This window comes from Hoplias malabaricus, chromosome 2 (genome assembly GCF_029633855.1).
Source record: "Hoplias malabaricus isolate fHopMal1 chromosome 2, fHopMal1.hap1, whole genome shotgun sequence".
NCBI lineage: Eukaryota > Metazoa > Chordata > Actinopteri > Characiformes > Erythrinidae > Hoplias > Hoplias malabaricus.
Window position 1 is genome coordinate 44,232,098 of NC_089801.1, and position 21,643 is coordinate 44,253,740.

The following is a 21,643-nucleotide window of genomic DNA, read 5'->3' on the forward strand; positions in this document are numbered from 1 at the left end:
TAATGCTGATTGCTTAAGCAAATAAGGGATCAGGGCTGTTCTGGGGTGCAACAGCTAGCCTCAGGGTCATGGGTCATATACTCTTTTTGTGTCACTGTCTGAGGGGTGTGGAGTGTTTTCCCTGTTTCTGTAAGTGGTTTGACACCAGGTGCTCCAGTCTCATTAGTGTTTACAGAAGATGTATGTATGAATGAATAAAATATGGGGTCTGTTTACTGTTGTCTATTAGCAATATCAACTTTCCTGACGGAGGTGTACTTTTTAAGTAGTGGAAAACTCTAAATGTCTACCCAAGGAATCTACCCAAAGAGGAAGGAGTTCAGCAATACCCCACAACACACACAAAATAAATGAACTGCTGACAGCTCAAAAGCATTCCACAGAAAAGTAAATGTCACAACAACAGCAGCAAAATCAAGAAAAAAGATTAACAAATATACAACAGCCCAAAATAATCTAAAAGAGTCTTTGTTTTCCCCATTTCACTCTGTTCTTCAGTGTTCATGACCCCCATAGGCATCCACTATATAAATGTAAGCCATTATTTTATTATTATTATACATCATAACTACTGGAGGGTGAAGATGACAGTGAGAAACTAATGCCAACGCTGGTGCTGCCCACTCACCGTGCGGATGGCGATGGGGATGCCCGACTCATCCACGGGGCCGATGCCCTCATAGTGGGGGGCTTTAACCAGAGAAACTCTCTTCTCCTCCTCAGAGAAACGAGCCAGAGGAATACAGCTGCTGACCACTGACTGACCGGCCATTACACTCTCCCTATGTACTGACTCTGAACCTTCTGAGGGAGAGGGAGTGGTAGAGAGAGAGAGAGAGAGAGAGAGAGAGAGAGAGAGAGAGAGAGAGAGGAGAGAGAGAGAGAGAGAGAGAGAGAGAGAGAGAGAGAGAGAGCAAAAAAATCAAAAGCAAGGAGTTTAATGGGGAATGGAAAAAAGGACAAAAGAGATTACAGAGAGGTGAGAAGGGGTGGAGAAATAAAGTGAGTGGTTTTTTTTAATTCAAAATTGATGTCTACTATGGTCTACACTTAATGAGGAAAAAGCATAAAGTCTGATCAAGCAAAACGGCTTTACGACTCAGCAAACTGCAAGCATGACTCCTCATAACAACACTCCTAATGGTCTGTTAGCATCTCACAAACAGCTGTTATTAACATATAAGGAGAAATTTACATTCAAGGATTTTTGTAAAATGTTATTGGATTATAAACTGTGAACCTGACACAGAATTAACAAACCTGAATATCTGATTAAAACCCAGGGACCTGGAGGAAATATTATCTTAATATATTCATTGTTGTCTGACTCATAATAAACAAACTAGCTAATATGGCTAGCATCTCATAAAATGTGATTGTTGATATCTCTCCCTGTACAAAAAATATGTTACTGAATTAGCAACTATTTATTGGTACACTGTGACTTAACATATTTTCCTGTCTGACTCATTATAAACAAACCTGACATCTGAGGAGAGGTTTACAACCAGGTACTTCCAGCTTTTAGCATTAGCATTTAGCATGTTTATACTTAGCACACTGCTTAATATGAACACCATCACTGATTAAAAAAAACATGACTGATATCTGATATTGTAGTTAGTTTTCCTTTTTGGTATTTTGGAAGAAAAAAAAATAAAGGATTAAAACCCCCATTACCTATGTGGCTAATATTTGTGTCTTATAAAAACATGACAGATAGTGCCTTTAGCATCTCTGAGAATGCTATCTAAGATATACATTAAGTTAGATGGAAGAAGTCATCTCTGATTTAGCATATTTTGATGCTTGACCCATCACACATGCTGCTAGAGCAATCTTTTAGCATCTCTGCTAAAACAGCCATGAATCTCATATGAGGTAATTTTTTTTTCTATTTAACTGTATGAAGCATTACAGGATTAAAACGTCCACTGCTATGCTAGCATCTTCGTTGTACTTCTCCAAGCAAATCTTCTCAGAGTACTGATCCAGCAGTCAGCTGCTGTCTATCTCCATTGTGCTTTAGTATTGATTGTTCCAGTCTAGCATTAATGGGTGCAAATGCATCTCATCCTGAGCAGTGGACAGCATCCCCTAACTGCCAATAGCACCATCGCTAACAAGATGTGAGCATTACACAGCCATTATCACAGGATCAATGGGAAAGTATAAGCTAAATGCACGTCACCATCACTTTTACATAAAAATTTACAGCTAATGAGCTGAAAGAGCGCTAGGCAGCAGCAGCTTATCACATGCTAGCAGTGTAGCTATCCTTAAAAAATTAATCTACCAATGAATATTGGGGTCTCATACCTAGTCTGAGTTTGTAGTTTGATCTAGGTATTGCACATTTCTTCACAACAATTGCAGACATCACAGACTTGCAGCTTTTCCAGTGATTGGCTGTTCTCATTCAAGGGTGGAACTTTCCCCATTAACCAATGGCATGTTTTATTTACCTAGTTTTTCCAATTAAATCTATAAAAAATTAAATCTTCTATAATATCTCTACTTAGGGAGAAAATGCCCACTAACCTGAGTGTCTGGTGTGCTGGACCTCCAATAGTCCTGGACTAAGTACTGGTGGAGGAGGAGGGTGTGCTGGGGGAGAAAAGGGTCTCTGGGAATGACCACTTCCATTCAGTGCCATCTGATCCTGTGAACCATATGAAAAAACCACATATATAAAAATGTTTGCAGCTTGATGAATGACTTTTCACCAGACAAGTCTATGGACTGCTGAATGCTGTTGGACTACATTGTTAACAAAGTAAGAGACAACAATGGTTTTTAACAGTCAAAGGACAAAAGCAGCATGAACACACTATTTAAGCACTTACAAGCGACACAGGGGAAGGCAACATAACTCATTTCATTGTTAGCACTTTGACTCAGTTCACACATTAGACATTCTAAAATGTTCTGTTTTAGTCAGTTTTTGGTAGTCTGGGGTTCAAGTCTGTGTTGAGTCTCTAGCGTTCAAGTCTGTGTTGAGACACTGGGGTTCAAGTCTGAGTTGAGTCTCTGTGTTACACGTTTGTGTTGAGTCTCTGGGGTTTAAGTTTGTGTTGAATCTCTGGGTAAAAGGTTTGTCTTGAGACGTTGGGGTTCAAGTGTGTGTTGAGTGTCTGGTTAAAAAAGTCTGTCTTTTCAGACTTTGGGGTTCAAGTCTGTGTTGAGTATCTGGAGTTAAAGTCTGCATTGAGTCTCTGTGCAAAAAATATGTGCTAAGTATCTGAGTAAATAAGTCTGTGTTGAATATCTGGGGTTCAAGCCTGTGTTGTGTCTCTCCGTATAAAGTTTGTGTTGAGTCTCAGAGTAAAAATGTCTCTGTTGAGACTCTGGTTCAAGTTTGAGTTGAGTCTCTGGGTAAAGTCAGAGCAGAGTCTCGCTCTGAAGTTCAGGTCGGAGTCAAATCTGCTCTCTGGGGTTCAAGTTCAAATCAAGTCTTAACTCCTGGGGTTGGAATCAGAGTTCCAAGCAAAGAGTCTCAAATATGCTGATGACTGCAGCTCCAGCAAGACTCATGATTTTACTCCAACTTTGGAAAATTGTCTGTGACAGTGAAAAGTCATTTGGTGTAAGGCATAAGTTAAGAACAAAAACTTGGAAACATGATGCACATATTTTCCTAAATGTAACAATGAGTAACATCCAGCTAGAACAAAGGTCATTGCGAAGCTTGTAAAGGACAGTGGACTGCAGCTGGAAAAGTACAAACAAGTAAACAAACACCAACTCCCAAATTCATGACTGAGGACTGAAGACAAGTATATAATACACAATCCAGAACATAGAAAAGACACAAACTGGATGCAGAGACCAATAGGTTTTGCACTTAGCAACATGTAACAAACATGCTAGCAGTATTGATCAACGTGTTAGAACAAACAGGTTAGAGATGCCATGGGGTGATGAAACCTTTCAGCGTTGCAGGCTTGCGTGATAGTTACATTAGCATCTGTAGCTGTTTCCAGGGTAGTAAAGGTGGGGCCATCATCGGGGGCGACAGAGGCATGGCTGAGCGTAGGGGAAGGGGTAGGCGTAGCAGTAGGGGAGTCCAGGCCACAGATCTGCAGCTCCTCAAGAACGGCAGTTGATGAGGAATAGTGGCTTAGTGCAGAGACGGTTAGTGGCGATGCCACAGGAGATGACGCCAGGCCAGAACGATCCGGGGAAGCATACGGTGTAGGGGACAGGGCTTTGGGTAGCAGCCCAGACAGGAAATCTGAAGAGTCCTGGCTGGTGTAGCTGTAAGGTGATCGGCGAGCTGAGGGTTCAGGAGACACAGGCCCTGAAACTGAAGTAGTGCCCCCTCTTGATGGGGAGGTGTCATGCTGAAGAGGGGACGATATGGAGAGGGGTGTAGGGAAGGGAAAAGAGAGATTAGCAGAAACATATGACCATGCTTGTGAGCAGGATGTACATACTGTGGGAGTGCACAAGTTCAGCTGTGGGAGGAAGGAGGTTAACACTGCAACATATACACAGTCACAGCCATGACATTGTAGAATCCATCTTTGCTGTTAGGTGCTTGTGGACAGTTCATGCAAGAAGACTAGCTGCTATAACCTCTTGATCAGAAAGAAACACTGAGAATCATTTAATGCTAATCATCTGCAGTACCAGGACATATGCTGCTGGTCTTGGAGGCACCACTGGGCTTGACATCAGGTCCTGGCCCTGGGTCCTGTGTCCTCCTTCTGGTTCTGAGCCTTTGGGTCCTATCTGGATGGAGAGAGAGGCTGTGTGTGTAGCAGAGGCTGAGGTGGGATCGTGTCGTGGGGATGGAGTCAGGGTTATGGTAGGTGTAGCTTCATTAGGTTCATCCTTCTGAGGCTGAGGATTAAGGTTCAGAGCATTAGTAATGTTAGAATTAGCCATGGAAATGGGGATATTAGTTGCACTAGAATTACCTATGCTAGTTTTAGCCCTGTACACAGTTGTGTCATTGTTTACATTAGCATTAGCCATATTTGAAGTCTCATCTGTGCTCATTTCAGTCAAATCAAGTACATTAGCATTAGCCACTGTGCTCGAAGTGGTTTTATCACTAGCTAGTTTGAGAGCTGACACCTTGCGCTCCAGAAGCTGGGTAATAAAGTTGTTAGCATTAACCTCAGGAGCAGGGTCTGCATTTGAGGTAGTGGAGTGAGTTGTTTTGGAGTAGGAATAGGACGAAGAGGAGCTGGATTTGATAGTGTATGAGCCCGAGGGGTCTGACACCATTGAGAGGGAACTATAAGAAGGAGGGTTAGGGGTCATGTGATAGCTTTCTCTCCGAGGGGGTGGCAGTGGGACCTGATTGAAAAACAGGGGTGCCAATTGGCACAAATAAAACAAATTGTTAGAGCTGGAAGACCCTTATCCTAAAGAAAAAAAAACAAGATAAGACCAGTCCTTTTTCTGTTTTTCTGAAAAGTGGAAATAGTCTTATAAAAAACACCAAATGGTGTCTTAAAAACACAGAATGTTCTTCCTTAGTATCACACGGTCTGAAAATGAAAACATTTATTTTTAGCTGGAGCAAAATATGCAGAATAAAAGTACAACATATATCCAATCACTTTCAGACAAATACGAACATTTTCAGACAAATATAACAAATAATAGTTGCAATTAACAGTAGCATATATTATTATTAGCTGGTACAAATCAAGCATTAATATACAAAATGCATTTTATATATATATATATATATATATATATATATATATATATATATATATATATATATATATATATATATATATGAAATTTTTAAATAATAAACATAAATATGACAAACTATATAAAGTATAAAGCATATAGTATAGTACATATATTTTATATATAAAAAATATAAATATAGAAAATGTAATGTATACTATTATAGATATAATAAAAATAATTACTTCCAAATAATTTAGGACAATTTATCCTCCTCCATTCAACATTAGCTTTTTACAGAATGTAAATGGCAGGTAGTGTTTTCAAATAATGTTAAGAAACAATAAGTATGGAGATACGTTTTTGTTCAGAGAGTGACAATACATAGGCTATACAGTACCAGTCAAAAGTTTGGACACATCTTGTCATTAATCATTGGTGGAATAGGGCTAGTCACTGTATAGAACTGTGTACCAGCCCCTACCTCTGCACAACCCAAGTTATGGTCTCAGACACATCAAGAAGGCAAGCAGTTCTACAAATTGACTCTTGACGAGGCCACAGCTATTCACTGAAAACCATTCCAGGTGACGACCTCAAGAAGCTGACTGAGAGAATGCTGAGAGTGTGCAAAGCTGACATCAACGCAAAAGATGATTCTTTGAAGAATCTAAAATATAAAATATATTCTGGTTTGTTTAACACTTTTTGTTAACTACATAATTCCATATCTGTTCCTTCATAGCTTTAATGTGTTCCATATTCACTTATAATGTAGAAAATAATACAAACAAAACAAAACAACAAAATCAATTGAATGACTGGTACTGTACAATCACAATGTGTGAAAAATGGCCCAAAACCAAGGAAACTTTCCCTGAGTAGGTGTATCCAAATATTTGACTGGTACTGTATATACATTTGCTTCTGAATAATAAAATATGATGGCACATTTAATCACATTTCTAGCAGTCCTCATCCTGTTCATGTGTTAAAATGTGTGTATTACATATATTGTTTGTTAACTGTATTGAATATCATTTACTAAATTAATTGTTTATTGTGTGGTAAATATATTGTAATTTGTGTATTGTGTATATTTTACCGGGATGGGGGACTTTTTGTCTTGTAAATTGGGTCGGACACTGCGGAAACCTTTCGCCGCCAGAGATGAGCTGCTAGCATCACCATTCCTCAAGCCCTCCATTACACTTCGAGACCTCCAGCCTTCTGCCCGCACACACAAACAAACAAACACACACACGCAGTTTTATTTTGTTCAATAATTTTAAAAAGGACATAAGGTGTCATAGATGCAAAGTAGGACCCTTATGAAGTATTTTGTTTAACGTGAGTTTGTGTATGAGTTATTAACTGGTTCCATGAGGTGCATTGCATTTAAAATTATTTAAGGGACAGATACTTAAAAATAATAATTTTTCATTAGGAACAACCTACATATCACATGCTGTAAATTAAAGCTTTTCCATGACTTATACCAGAGATTCAATAACATTTGAAAAGGCCTTGAGAGTAATTCTGCAAAAATATCTGTCTCACTGTCATGAAAACTAGACAGTGACCAAAGGAAAGTTCTGCTTGATTCTGTTTAACTACATACAAAATCCATGGATTTGAACCAGTCATTCCTGCACTAGTTTTTATTCACACTGTCCCCTACACCCTTTTATGACTTGACAAAAATATACACACTAATGATGACACTTACCAGAGTCTGCCAAGTGAGTTTCACTACCTGTGAATATACAACATAAATACAATTTAATTAAAAAATAAATTTAAAAATCAATGAAACATGGTTACTACAGTGTTATCTTCCTGATATCTAAGCAGGAATTTATTTAAGACATCTCTCTTCAAAGAATGATCTGATTTTATTTGATTCACGTTTTATAGGAAATATGTTATGAAATCGGATATTTCAAACTCATTCATGAAAAAGAACATATGGGATACACTAATACAGGCAAACATTTGCATGTATGTACAGACATTATTAAAGAATACATATAGGCACGAATTATTAATATCTAATTTCAAAAATTGCCTGTGTGTTTACTTTTTGAAACCAATAGGTGCATAATTAAATATCATTAGCATTCATTGCTTATCTATTCTTTCATTTTTGTAACAATTAGAGCTTGAACTGAGCTGAACTGAAATGAAATTTAATTGAATTGAGAAAAAATATGATGTTGATACCACAAGATACAACAAAAGAGGAAATGAGCAGAAGAGGACGAAGACAAATGAGACAAATTTCATCTACAGGGCATATGGCAGAAAGAAAAATCAGGGAGCAGACAGAATGAGGCATTACACACATTCAGGACTCTATCATTCCTTCCAGAGTGGCCCCCTTATTTACTAATAACCAATCTTCCATCACTCTGGGAAAATCATACTCACGCTGCAGTCCACTCTTTGGCCTCAAAGGTTTTATACAGATATTTAAACATTGGGCTGTTTCAAATTTTGTCCTCACATTTTGTCACAACCCTTATTTTGTTCCCATATTGGAGAATAGCTCATATTTTCCCCTCAATTTGGACTAAATCTGAGGTTGTAATTTCCCCATACTACAACACAACTCAAATTTTGGCCCCTCATTTTATTGCAACATGGATTGATTTATATTGCCACATTGGATTACAGCTCTGATTTTGTCTCCACACTAGAATATAACTGAGATTTTGGCTCCACATTAGAATATGCCTCAGATTTTGGCCGCACACTGAAATATGACCCAGATTTGGTCCTCAAAATTGACATCAACGGTTTTGTCCAAACATTGGAACAGAACTCAGTTTTTGTCCCCACATTAGAATATGACTGGTATTTTCTCCCCATGTCGGAATATGACTGGTATTTTGTCCCCATGTTGGATTATGGGTGGTATTTGGTCCCCATGTTGGAAGATTGTATGTATTTGTCATCCCAACTACCTTGGTGTGGTGATAAGATTTTGAGAATGATTCCTGTGAAAAGATTTTAACAGTTCACAAGACATCTTTTCCACACAAAATTTTGACAAGATGTGGGCTTAATAAAAATAATAATAAATGTACAAACAAGACCCCTGAAACATCCAGCGCCTTTGTATTGTATCTCCAGAAAACAGTGTATGGTGTTCATGACATTTCTAAATGGGTTCCTAAGGGATTTGCCCTTAGTGCCCAAGTATAAACTGCTTTAACAGATGAACTACCACAGAGACATTAAATGAAACTTGAAGAAAACTGTTTCTACCCATGGCTTCAGCTGCCCTTTAAAACTTCATGAGATTTTAAGGATGTGTTTTGTCCTGATAGCTCTGGCAGAGTTTCACTCAGCAGGAGCCTGAACCACAGTATAAAGGCAAACCCTGCGGGACTGTGGCCGCTTGCTAACCCCACTTCAACAAAAACAAGCCTTCAAAATGCTGCTTCACTGGGGAGACCCTCCCTGCATCCCTTTAAAGAGAAACCCTTAACAAGCTCAACAAGTCAAGACCACTGAATTAAATAAAGCCCAGTGGCATACAACTTCTAGGTTTGGATTTACAATAAAGTCCTTCACCTGGTGCTTCAAAGAGTAAATAAAGAATGAAGATTAACTTTTTAGCATTGGCAAATGAAAGCTACTTGGGACCAATGGGAGAGTTTCAGACCAACTGAGAGAATTTGGAACCAAGACAAGCTAATGAGGGCCAGTAGAATATTAAGACCAGTGAAGACTCTACAGGCCCAAGGCAGCCAATTTGGGACATAGAGTGAGTACTGGGCTCTCTGGAAACTCTGAAGACCAATGGAAGTCATATGAGAGCCATACAGAAAATGTGGAACCAATAGAGAATGTTTGGGACCAGTGGGTGAATTTAGGACAATTGGTGACTCTATGGGAAATAATTTGGGACCATGAGGGACAACTAGGGACCAATTGGAATTTTGTAGACCACAATAGGTTATATGGAACCAAGAGGATGATTCCAACCAATTAAGTCATTTTGTGGACCACCAGAGACTACTGATTACCAGTAAGACTATTGAAGATTACAGAAGGTTATAAGGGACCAGGTGGAGAATCTGGGACCAATAGAGACCAAGGTGGACCAAATTGACATCTTTATACCAGTGGCTCTTTGGGATTAGTAGTGAACATGTTTTACAGAAAATGTATTTCTCCCAGAAAATTATTGCAATTACAAAAGTTTTTGTTATACACACGTTTATTGTCTTTGTGTGTATTGGAACAACACAACAAAACAGAGAACAGAGATCTTTTGCAAACTGCTCCAGGTCTCTTATATTTGAAGGGTGCCTTCTCCCAACAGCAATTTTAAGATCTCTCCACAGGTGTTCAACGGGATTTATATCCAGACTCATTGCTGGCCACTTCAGAACTCCACAATGTTTTGTTTCCATCCATTTCTGGTGCTTTTTTCAAGTATGTTTATCCTGCTGGAAGACCCATTACCTGTAGGTAATGTGTGCTTTTCTTTGTAGGCCTCATTCCATTTTCAGTAAACAGTAGAATGACGTGCTTTACCCAAAAGCTCTATCTTGGTGATATCTTTCCACAAGACGTTATCTTACTCACATACATTTTGGCACACTGCTATCTAGCTTTTTTATGTCTCTGTGTCAGCAGTGCTGTCTCCTGTCATAGCATTTTATTTCATTCAAATGTCGATGTATAATTAATGCTCATAGAGATGCACCCTGAGCCTGCAGGACAGCTTGAATTTCTTTGGAACTTGATTGGGGCTGCTTATCCACCATCTGGACTATACTGTGTATCAACCTTTCATCATTTTTTCTCTTCCATCCACGTCCAGTGCCATGGGTTGTAAACTTCTTGACTATGTTGCACACCGTGGACAAAGGAACTTCAAGATATCTGGAGATGGACTTGTAACCTTGTGATTGTTGATTATTTTTCCACAATTTTGATTCTCAAGTCCTCAGACAGTTCTCTTCTCCATGCTTATGTGTTACATGCATGGACACACAATGCAAAGATTGAGTCAACTTCTCTCCTTTTATCTAGTCTCAGGTGTGATTTTTATATTGCCCACACGTTACTTGCCACAGGTGAATTTAAATAAACATCACATGCTTGAAACAAAGTTATTTACCCACAAATTTGAAAAGGTGCTAATAATTTTGTCCAGCCCATTTTTGGGGAGTTTTGCATGAAATTATATCATTTTTGGCATTTGTTTTATCTTTTCTTTTCTGTTTCTGTGTTGTTCCAATACACACAAAGGAAATAAATGTGCATAATATTCTGGGAGAAATTTTCTGGCCATGATTGTATTTCCTAACTTGTAGGATATCAGGACCAATGGTAGAATTGAATGGACAAGCCGGAGTGGGTTTCTTTAGCCAAAACTAACCACCCAGCAGCAGTACCTGACCTCATGTCATTACTGGCTGAATAGTTTCCAGATGAGTAGAAGCTGCTATTGCAGTCAATGGGACACACTAATACTACTACTACTACTACTAATAATAATAATTTTATTACAAAGCACTTTTCAAGAACCCATAGTGCTGACAATATTAGGACACAGGACAAATAAACATTAAAATACAAACAGAGACAGAGCAATTAAAAAATGCAAGACAGATTACACACACAAACAAACAAGCAAACAAATAAAAGAAAAACAAAAGAATACATAAAGGCCAGTGATCAGCACCTAGCTACAGGACTACAATGGGCCCCATAGTCGACAGCCATTGTAGATAGTAGCACTGATGATGTTATGATGTATGCACTTCATTTTAGAAGAAATAATCCACCAACCCAACCCAATGTCCACCAACCCAAAATGACCATGTGGCAGGGCAGCGTGTGCAATCATCGGTCATCAGTGCTGCAAATGAATGGATGAATGGTACTGGACATCTGGTTAGAAGAGTGATAGAGGAACTAAGTGAGGGCAATGGGTGGAAAACACAGACAGATGATTAGAGACATGGGAAATGACTGCACAAATATAAATGGACACACACACACACCCCTGCACACATTTCCATCTAGTAAACAGTGATGGAAGAAGGCAGACACACACACACACACACACACACACACACACACACACACACACACACAATTGTTAGCAATTATCTACTACAGTTCTCAATAGTAGATTTACAGCACTGTGCATAAGTCAGAGACCACCTTGTATTTATTACAGTTCCTGTCAATAATGACAATGATATTTCTGAGGACAGGGGATATAAGACCTTCCCCTTGCATATGGACAGGTAACATCAAAGGATAATTGAAAGAAAAAAGATAACAGATGTTTGAAATCTATTTAAAAACATATTGAAGAGTTGGGAGTCTTTACTGCCATGCAAGACCTGCTAGAATTATAATAAATGTGGTCTCTGACTTTGTGTGTGTGTGTGTGTGTGTGTGTGTGTGGGTGTATGTTCAAAGCTAGCATTAGTACCTGTAGACTGTGTGTACAGACTGGGGTAACTCTGAACTCTCTTCATTGGCCAGAGAGTGAGAGAGAGCGACACACTTTTGCGAGCTCGTCCTCCGCTGTCTGGAGTGTGTTATCACACATGTAATCATACATGCACGCACGCACACGCACACACACACACACACACACACACACACACACACACACACACACAGAAGCATACACGCAAAGCATTCAAAAAAGCAAAGCACATGCATTAGCATTAGCCAAGTCACGCTGCAGCCAATGAAACCATAAAGCAATAAACAGTAAAATATAATATAAAATATAATATTGAATAAATAAGTAAATTATAAATGGATCATATTCAATAAAGAAGGAAATTAAACATATCACCATAAAATGTATGAAAAAAAAAAAGAATTATTAAACGTGGAAATGCATCAATAATTATTAAAAATAATAACTCCCCCCTTGCCCCTACCACTTGGCCCCACTCCTTTGTGTTGCTGAGGGGTAGGGGTCACAGTTCCTGCTGGGATAGAGAGGTAGGGTGAAGTGACATGGCCCTTAAGTCACAATCCAAATGGAGGGTTAAGTGTCCTTGTGACCAAAGAAAACCATAAATGTCAGTGTTTTCCTTTAAACACTATGATCACCCATGTATTTTATTTAACTATTTAATAGTGTCAGTGTATTATGTCCCTTCATAACAAGCAGAAAAAATCACGAGTAGTAGCTGAAGTCTTTTTAGTTAGCAGTAAATATTCGGCTCCACTTCAAATAGTGAAGCAATTACATTCTAGCAGCTGTAACTGCTGCAACATTTAAGGTGGAACTAAAAGGTTCAAACAAATTTCTGCAGAATAAGAATCTGAATTCAGCTTCATATCACAGAAGAGTGAGGAAAGGGCAAATGAGGCCCTAAATTTAAGTCCAGCAGATCCATTGATATCACTGCAGACTGGCAGAGCTGCTACAGAGTCGCCCGTGAAGGAAGCACTGTTCTTTTTTAATTTGTTTTCTGATGACATATCAGGATCTTGAAGGGTCAGCTTGTTTCGTCGAGAGAGATTTTAACCACTACATCCTGTAACACAGCTCCTAGAGGGAAGAGGACACTCAAAATCTTGGGGTAGGGGTAAAAATAAGAAATAGATTGTGCCACAGATTAAAGAAAAAAATAAAATAATGCAGTGCATTAACTGTTAAAAAACTTGCAGGTAACTGTCAGATTTTGCTTATTTAAAGATGCAGTCAGTTATATTTTCTTTGTGACTTTGTGAGGTAAACCAAATTAAGCAGTCCTGACTTTGTGTAGCATACTCCATAGTTAATTTCGTAAGCCTACTATTTTACAATGGTGGCCTGCTGTGGGGGACCCACTCTATGGAGCGTTAAGCTGGTTGATTTATTGGCTTCAGAGATGTTTGAATCTCCACCTCAAGGGAGCTGACATCATGAATAATCATTTTTATAAATGCTATTTTTATAAATTGCTATTTTTTCGGTACTGATTGAACCTTTAAGCCCGTTTTTAGAGCAGATTTTTTTGGTACATGATAAGCACAGCCGCACACTCAGCTCCGATTTTCTCCATTCATCTTGACTGCTTTCTGTTCACTCTGCGCTTGTCTTTTTTTTATGGACCACTTGTGCAGTGGGCTCTCACGCGGCTGAATTACCCACAGAAAGGAAGCAGCATCTCAAAGAGAAGCGGAGCGAATCAAATTTAGCTCTGGCTTTTCAAGGCTCTTATTATGAAGTGCGGCTGGTTGCCAGATTGCCATCAGCAGGATCTGTTTTTTTCTGAATGGGGATGAAAATGAAGCAGATTTTCCTGTTCACTTTGTTTGAAAAAACACTATTACTGAACCAAAAGTGTGCAGACATCCCTAATAATGACCAGCTTCTCGAAGGTCAAGATCAGCAGGCATTGACATTGGAGGCTGTGGAGTAGCTGTACGTTAACATAAAATCACCATGCCCAACGTCAAGCACCAGCTACAATGAGTCTAAAGCTCCAGAGTGTGTTCATTGGTGGTCTATGAAAACCAGTAACAGAGGGGCTTCATACCTGCATTCATACTGGAGATCTCCTCTTAGTGCTGCTCTGTAGAGGAACACACTTTCCTGCAACACAAACACACAAATGGAAAGAGAACTGTGAATTTGATCAAACACATCAGGTACCAGATGCTGCATGAAACTTCAATATGCAAATGAGCCCTTTAGCCCATATAAGCAGATCATGGTCAAGGTTGCTTTTCTCTATGAGAAAAATAAATGGCGTCTGTGGAAAATATGGTTATTATTTTACCTCTCATTATATAAAGCAATAGAGTATGCACAAAATTATATAAATAGTATTAGTTGATGCAGGCTTTATGCAATTTAGCACCATATTTGCACATTGTTCAGGATGTGAGCTTAGAACTGTCAGAGTTCTTAACTTAAGTGTATCCAATTGCGGTGTGTGTGTGTGGGGGGGGGGGTAATGTTTTTATGCATTTGTGAGGACCAGATGTTCTCGCAAGTAGAGAATTATCTCATATTGTGTGGTATTGTGAAGACATTTTGTTGGTCCCCCAAATTTTTAATGTTTTTTAATTAATTTACTTATTTTTTATTTGACAAAAACCAGTAAGGACAGGGTCAGGTGTAGGTCTAGTGTTATTAGCTACAGTAATAATTCTTTCAGTCAAAGGTCCAATTTCAATTGAAGTATAGCAGAACCAACATTTGTGTGTGTGTGTGTGTGTGCATGTGTGAGAAGGTGTGAGAGACAGTGATACCCTGGCTGACACCAAAAATACAACATGTGTCTAGTATGTGTGAATTTTTATAAGCATCACCTACCCACACAGTCTCACACATACACACACACACACACACACACACATGCTCAACTCCACATTACAGCTTCATCCTTACACACCGTGTCTAAATATCTCAACACACATCACCCCTGTTTAAAAACAGACTGTCTCCAATATCAGCCCTGTGCTGTGATCATGTGAGTGACCAAATGCCATGCTGTCGCCACGGTGACGAATATGTCCGCACCCTTTCAGCACTAGGACATATGATGCTGAGTTGTTACTAGGGCTTCGTAAAATTGAGATGACAAAAGTCTTACCATTATACAGCCACCAGAGCATTAGAGAGGTCTGAGAACACAGCTCCAATGCTAGTCATGTTGGATGTAGTGACTCGTGTAGATGCTCTAGAGTTTGTCTGATCAGACCACCAGTATTTGGATATACAATGTAGTGTAATAGTAATGACCAGGGATCAGAATATATCTGTTTCTCTGAAAGTGCTTAGATGAGTCTGGAAGATAAGAACAGAGTGTGTGTGTGTGATGTGTGTGTGTTTTTGCACTTTCATACACCCAGGGTTGCTGCTGAGTGCATAAATACCAGGACGGAGTGCTGAGCGAGGGTAATTTTTTGTCTATAATTCCCAAACACATATATTTTAACATAATACATCAGCAGTCTTTCTCTGGGACCCTTCATACATATGGTCCCTTAGGGACCTGGTAGTCCAAAGGCACGTGTGTGTGTGTGTGTGTCTGTGTGTGTGTGCATGTATATGAGTGTGAATGCTGTATTAGACGTTATATCACACTAATATATCCTGACGTGTAGACACACCTATATGAGCAGTGAACTCACAGGTTTTCCATGGTAAAATCTCTATAGAAAAGCATTGACTCTAGACAGGATGCTTGGGAGTAGCTGCAAATGAGCCTACAGAGAAGGTGCCCGATGCCAAGTGCTGGCAAGATGGGTGCGAAGCTCCCCAATGTCGAAAAACTCTTTTCTTCAGAGTGTTGAAGCTCTAACCAATGCCTTTGGGTTGGATATGGTGATGACCGCTGCTCTGGAGTTAGAGAATATGACCAGTGTGTGTGTGTGTGTGTGTGACAGCTGACAAATCCTCAGCATTCCAGTTAATTACTCACTCATATTCACTGAGCTTATGGGGGATAGATTTAATGAAGCACCTCTCAGTCAGACACACACATACACTCACAAACATCATATGACCAAAGTTTCGGGACATCTACTCCTTATTTAGCACATATACATAACGCACACTCACATCACATTACCGAAAGTGTCTCATTAGTTAGCACACACTGGCACTAACGCACACACACACACACACACAGTGGCAACCTTACAAGAGCTTGGAGCAGTTTGGGTTTAGGTGTCTTGCTCAGCTGTGGATGTTGAGGGGGCAGACATTGCGGTCCATTCCCTGCCCCCCTCCCAAATTTCTGCCAGTAAAGGGGTAATAACTTCAACTTTCTGGTTCCAATCCCACTTCTCTGTCCTTTAGGCCATGGCTGCCCCTACATTGTGTTCTTTGAACCTTAGCCCCCTATGTCTGCCCTTTCCCAGCGAAGGGACCCATGGTGGCATTACCACCACGTCTTTGTAGTCACCCATGCGGTGATATGTGTGGTAGACCAAGAAGTTCCTCTGCTGAGGGGAAGATAGGAGCAACATCCACCTTGCATTAAATAAAGTGTGTGTATTTTTTTTCCTCTCCAAGAGGATGCAGGTGCTAATCTGAAGCCCAAATCCAGCTGCAGGCTTTTGGCACATCTGCACAGAGGAAATTAGGACATAATGAGCCTGAGAGAGCAGTGTTCAAAGGAATTCAAAGGAAAAACACAAATAAAGTGATTACAGCTAAGAAAAAAGGGGGAAATCCAACAAAAACCGAAGAATGATCAGAACTTTACAAAACAGAACAGAATGAATATTGAAGAAACATTCAGGCAAATTCCAGCTAAAGCTCAAAGAATGTTGTAAAATTTCTTGAAACTGCTTAAAATGTGTACAATCTTAGAGAAATCGATGACACATTGAACATAACTATGAATATTGCAGCTGTAGTTGAAGAAATGTAATATTTATATTTTAAACAAAACTTAAAAAATATCAGAATATAAAATTCCTCACCATTACATCTCAAAAAGAAACAACACTGTTATATTCCAGATTCCAATTACATATATATCATATAGTTCCTGAACATTTTCAATCAGAAATATTAAGAAAGAATACTGAGCTATTTGGAAAATTCCCACCACATTTCAATTATATTTCAATTTTACTGAACATCTCAAACAGAACCCAGATTTAAGAACATTTTTCAATATTTCAACCCAAATTAACGATGCAAGATTTCTGAATTAAACTTTTCCATTAAAACGCAAACACTACTGTAATATTTCACCATATTTCAATCAAAACAGTATTACAAATGTATCTAAAATATATATAATATTCATTATTCATTTTCAGCCAAAAGTAGAATACTACAAATATTCCAGCCCAGAGGTGATAATGTGATATCCCTGCACTTTTTATGAAAACCCTAATCCTATGTTCTGCCAAAACCTCCTGAAATAACAGCTACAGCTCAAAGGCTTTGCAGAATTCTTTGATATTTCCAATAAAATGTATTTGAAAATAGCCAAACTGTTCAACCAAAGCTTAAATATTACTGTAAAATTCCTGTAAATTCTAACTACTGCTTAAACAATTGTGATATATTCCTGAACAATTTTACCAAAATATACACATTTGTGGCGCTCTTATGAGAGAGTGAATTCTGTGGAAGACTTCCAATTTGCCATTTCCAGTTATTTTTAACTGCTAATACTCAGTGTGGCAGCAGCATGTGTGTTTCATTTTTCATAATTTATTTCAGACGGGAGTAAATATCCTGGAGCTCCTCTGTGTTTTATTTCCATCCAGATCACCAATGTCAGTGTCTATGTAACTCCTCCTCTGAGGAAAATCACAGGCTGAATTATTTACTGAATTAATTAAAAAAGCATTTAGGAGAATGTACATGTCCGGAGATCAAGGATTTCAGGTATAAACATTTATATACAGTCCGAATATAATTTCTCATTAATTTTATGTAATTATATCATGTGCTGGAACATGGTTTTAATTTCATTAAAAAAATATGTTCATATCAATCCATGACTAGCTCTGCTATAGTTGCAATAATATTTTTTACCACCAAAAATTCACTATGTTCATTATCAAAGTCATTCTGAATAATTTAATAATATCTTGTCTATAAATTGCAACTCACATCACGCAACAAAAGAAATTTATGCTCTACATAGTGGGTCCCCAGTATGGGGGCAGCCATGTTGAAAGTTATCCAGACCACCAGGCCACAAGATATCAGTTTAACAGCTATTTCTAAAGAATGTCCAATAAAAAATGGTTGTTGTGTGCAATCGATGCTGAGAAATGGAAGTCATAAAAATTGGAGACCTTTGTTTTTCAATGTTTTTAATCCATTGTAAAAAATAAGGAAATACACAAAGTTTCTGACTGTGACCTGATGGCTTACAGAACTCATAGATTTCTCTTTGGATGAGTGGAAAACTCATCCCTCTGTGAGAGGAGAGAACAAACCCTCTGGACTCTGTATCGATCAGTAGCCACTGAGTTTCCCCTGCCCTGAATCATGTGTTATAAGATTTTGAGGGAGAACCCCCTCTAACACCTGGCTATCAGTCATTTACACTGCCAGAAAATACCTAACATTACGTTTAAAATTATTATTAATATTTGTAACATTTTTGGTAAAGTTCAGTTCACATGAGATGAATCAAATTCCTTTGTAGCCCCTGACCGAACCTGTTTATGCTTCACACAGCATGTCCCCACACGGGGCAGCCATGTGTAAAATACACTTAGTACAGAATTTCTGATACATTCAGGTCACTAGGAGTAAAATATACGGTCTGTTTCATCTCAGGACTGTTTCATCTGGTTTTCCTAACAAAGGCTGAATTGTTTAGTCTGTTTTTTTTTTTTTTTTTTTGCAAACTCAGTACTGTTTTGTCTGGTTTTCCTTACAAAAGTCAGGGCTGTTTTATCTGTTGTTCCTTACAAACTCAGGATTTTTTTTCTGCTTTTCCTTACAAACTGTTTAATCAAGTTTTCCTTACTATGTCAAGACTGTTTGGCCAGGTTTTCCTTACAAACTCTGTTATGTCTGGCTTTCATGACAGTCAGGAATGATTTGTCTGATTTTCCTAACTAACTCAGGACTGTTTTGTTAGGTTTTCGTTACAAACTCTGAATTGTTTTTTCTAGTTTTCTTTACATAGTCAGGGCTGTTTTGTCTGACTTTCCTACAAAGTCAAGGTATATTTAACATACTCAAAATGTGAGATGTGTGTGTGTGTGTGTGTGTGTGTTCTGGTAAACCCCACTGTATGGGGACAAAAAACTGTTTACACAGTCACGTCGTGGGGACCTCTTGCGGTATGGGGACCAAAAATCAGGTCCCCATAAGGAAAACCCTTTTAAACGTATGTAGGAGCTGCCCATAGTGGCCCCGTGTGGTTTTTAGAGTTTCCCCGTAACACATGTTTATCCGTCAGTGTGAGTGTGTGATAGCGCCCCCTTATAGGTCCCCATTGTCATTGCACTCTATGCTCTGAAAACACACTTCTTACATATATGGTCGGGTACCGCCCACTTCCGGGTCCCCATTAGGAATGATTTCATCCGGACAGAAGACATTTTCAGTGTAAAACATGCCAATTAATTTGGTGGACAAGAAAGAAGATTATTTGCAGGGGATGCCATCTAAGGAGCTAAGAGCAAGTGCAGAGGAGCGAAAGTAAAGCACAAGGTAAGCACATAAACATTATAACCAGTTTTCAGAACTCAGATTTGGTTAGTTAGCTCTAATTAATTTTCAAGATCAGGTAGGCTCTGGACCCACCGCGACCCTGAACTGGATAAGGGTTACAGATAATTAATGAATGAATAATGAATGAATAGTTAGCTATTTTTTACGACATTTTCCAACTAGCTAGCTTTAGTAATATTATGACTAATACTATATAGTAGCACACAAATCAATGGGAAGGGGTTTATGTAAATTAAAGAGCCACTGCAATATCTTTACCCTACAACATTGCCCTTGGTATATGGTTTAAGTGAGGGAGTGAAGACGAAGAGAGTGGAAAAAAGAAGAAGAAAGTGAGGAGGGAGGGAGTGGACTGGGATTAAATAAACAAAAACAAACATCATAAATTTAATTTAAAAAATAGTGTTTCATATTTTAGTGTTAGTTTAAATGTAAACATTTGCAATTTAAACACATTTACAGACTTTTGATTTAAGTATTTAACAAGAAAAAAATATATATCTATTTTATATTTTTGTTATATTTTATATAATATATATATATATATTTTCTTGTTAAATACTTAAATCAAAAGTCTGTAAATGTGTTTAAATTGCAAATGTTTACATTTAAACTAACACTAAAATATGAAACACTATTTTTCTGCGTGACTGCGGATTGTGTTGGAGGCTTTTAATTTGAATCAGCGCCGGACGACTGTCCCTTCACAATTAACCAGGGAGCGAGTTAGAGTTCTAAACCTCCGTCAGAGCACAGCGGGGCGGTGAGGTGCTGAAAGGTGTCCAGTAAGTGTCCACTGCCTCTGTTAAATACACTAAATAAAGAACAGTGGAGTATTTAGGCGCTGTTTAGAGCGGTATGACGCCTCAGGGATTAAAGTCCAGTCCTGCTCCGAGCTCGAGGCTGAAAATGGCGCCCTGTTAACTCGCTTTTTGTTCGAATTTTTCTGTTAAATACAAATTAAGGTGCAGTTATGTCGCGCCGTTTGAATAGTTAACACATAAAACTACAACCCTTTCCACGCTTACATTCAAAGAAATTAAACATAGAGCATATCAAGCACAGACATTTAAAGTAAGCTGTGCCAGTTTAAGGTGGAACGGAAGAATTCGAACCAAACGGGTTGATAGGACGCCATTTCAGCCTCGAGGTTTTATAAAGAAAAGCTGATATAAGTTTTACTTCAAGCAGCTATGGGCGATGAAACTGTGCTACCTTTAAAGCTAACGTTAGCTAGCATTGCACAAGATATTTAACAGTTTAGTTTCTGTTTTCTGAGTGGACAATGTTGATTATGTAATTCAGTTTCAGTGTTATTTATTTCACTACGCTTTTAAGAGCAAGAACAGAAACTTCCATAGTTTATTTCACAATAGATAGTGACCCTGAAGTGTTTAAGGCGGACATGATAGATAAGTCAGGAGCTAGACTATACAGCCATTAAAGGACAGAGGTGTCAGAGCCTCAGGGTGTGATTTCCATGCTGCAAGGTAGACAACCCCATGGGTTTTTAATAACACAATATCATATGACTTTGATGATTTTGTTTTACATTTGATTCTCATCTGTTATTTAAAGGGGTTACAGTTGTTTTATGTTTCTATCTTTATAAGTAACGATGCCTGTAGAGGAGATGGATCATTTGGACGACTAGTTAATAATGGCCATGGACGTCCAAACTGCAGGATGAAGAAAATTGACCAGAATGGGAATGCACACCTTTGTTTTTTTTTGCCGGGAATGACATTAAAGGAGGAGACGACGTCACTTATGACTATGGAGGTGAAGACTGCCCGTGGCGAAAACAAGTATGTTGCATAGTACACAGTG

General features: G+C 38.6%; 1 protein-coding gene across 3 annotated transcripts in view; it reads right to left on the reverse strand.

The window, feature by feature from the left end:
- sorbs2a (sorbin and SH3 domain containing 2a) overlaps positions 1-21,643 on the reverse strand; it is a 75,655-nt gene that overhangs the window by 26,776 nt on the left and 27,236 nt on the right. Inside the window, exons 3-9 of one of the 3 annotated variants that reach the window (XM_066659822.1) lie at positions 14,178-14,233; positions 7,385-7,411; positions 6,761-6,885; positions 4,633-4,845; positions 3,960-4,343; positions 2,542-2,662; positions 629-804 (exon numbers count right to left, since the gene is read on the reverse strand). In XM_066659822.1, coding sequence (XP_066515919.1) covers positions 629-804; positions 2,542-2,662; positions 3,960-4,343; positions 4,633-4,845; positions 6,761-6,885; positions 7,385-7,411; positions 14,178-14,187 — 1,056 coding nt within the window. In that variant the 5' untranslated portion in view covers positions 14,188-14,233. The remainder of the gene's footprint in view (positions 1-628; positions 805-2,541; positions 2,663-3,959; positions 4,344-4,632; positions 4,846-6,760; positions 6,886-7,384; positions 7,412-14,177; positions 14,234-21,643) is intronic. The other 2 variants (XM_066659823.1, XM_066659824.1) reach the window with 2 other exon arrangements.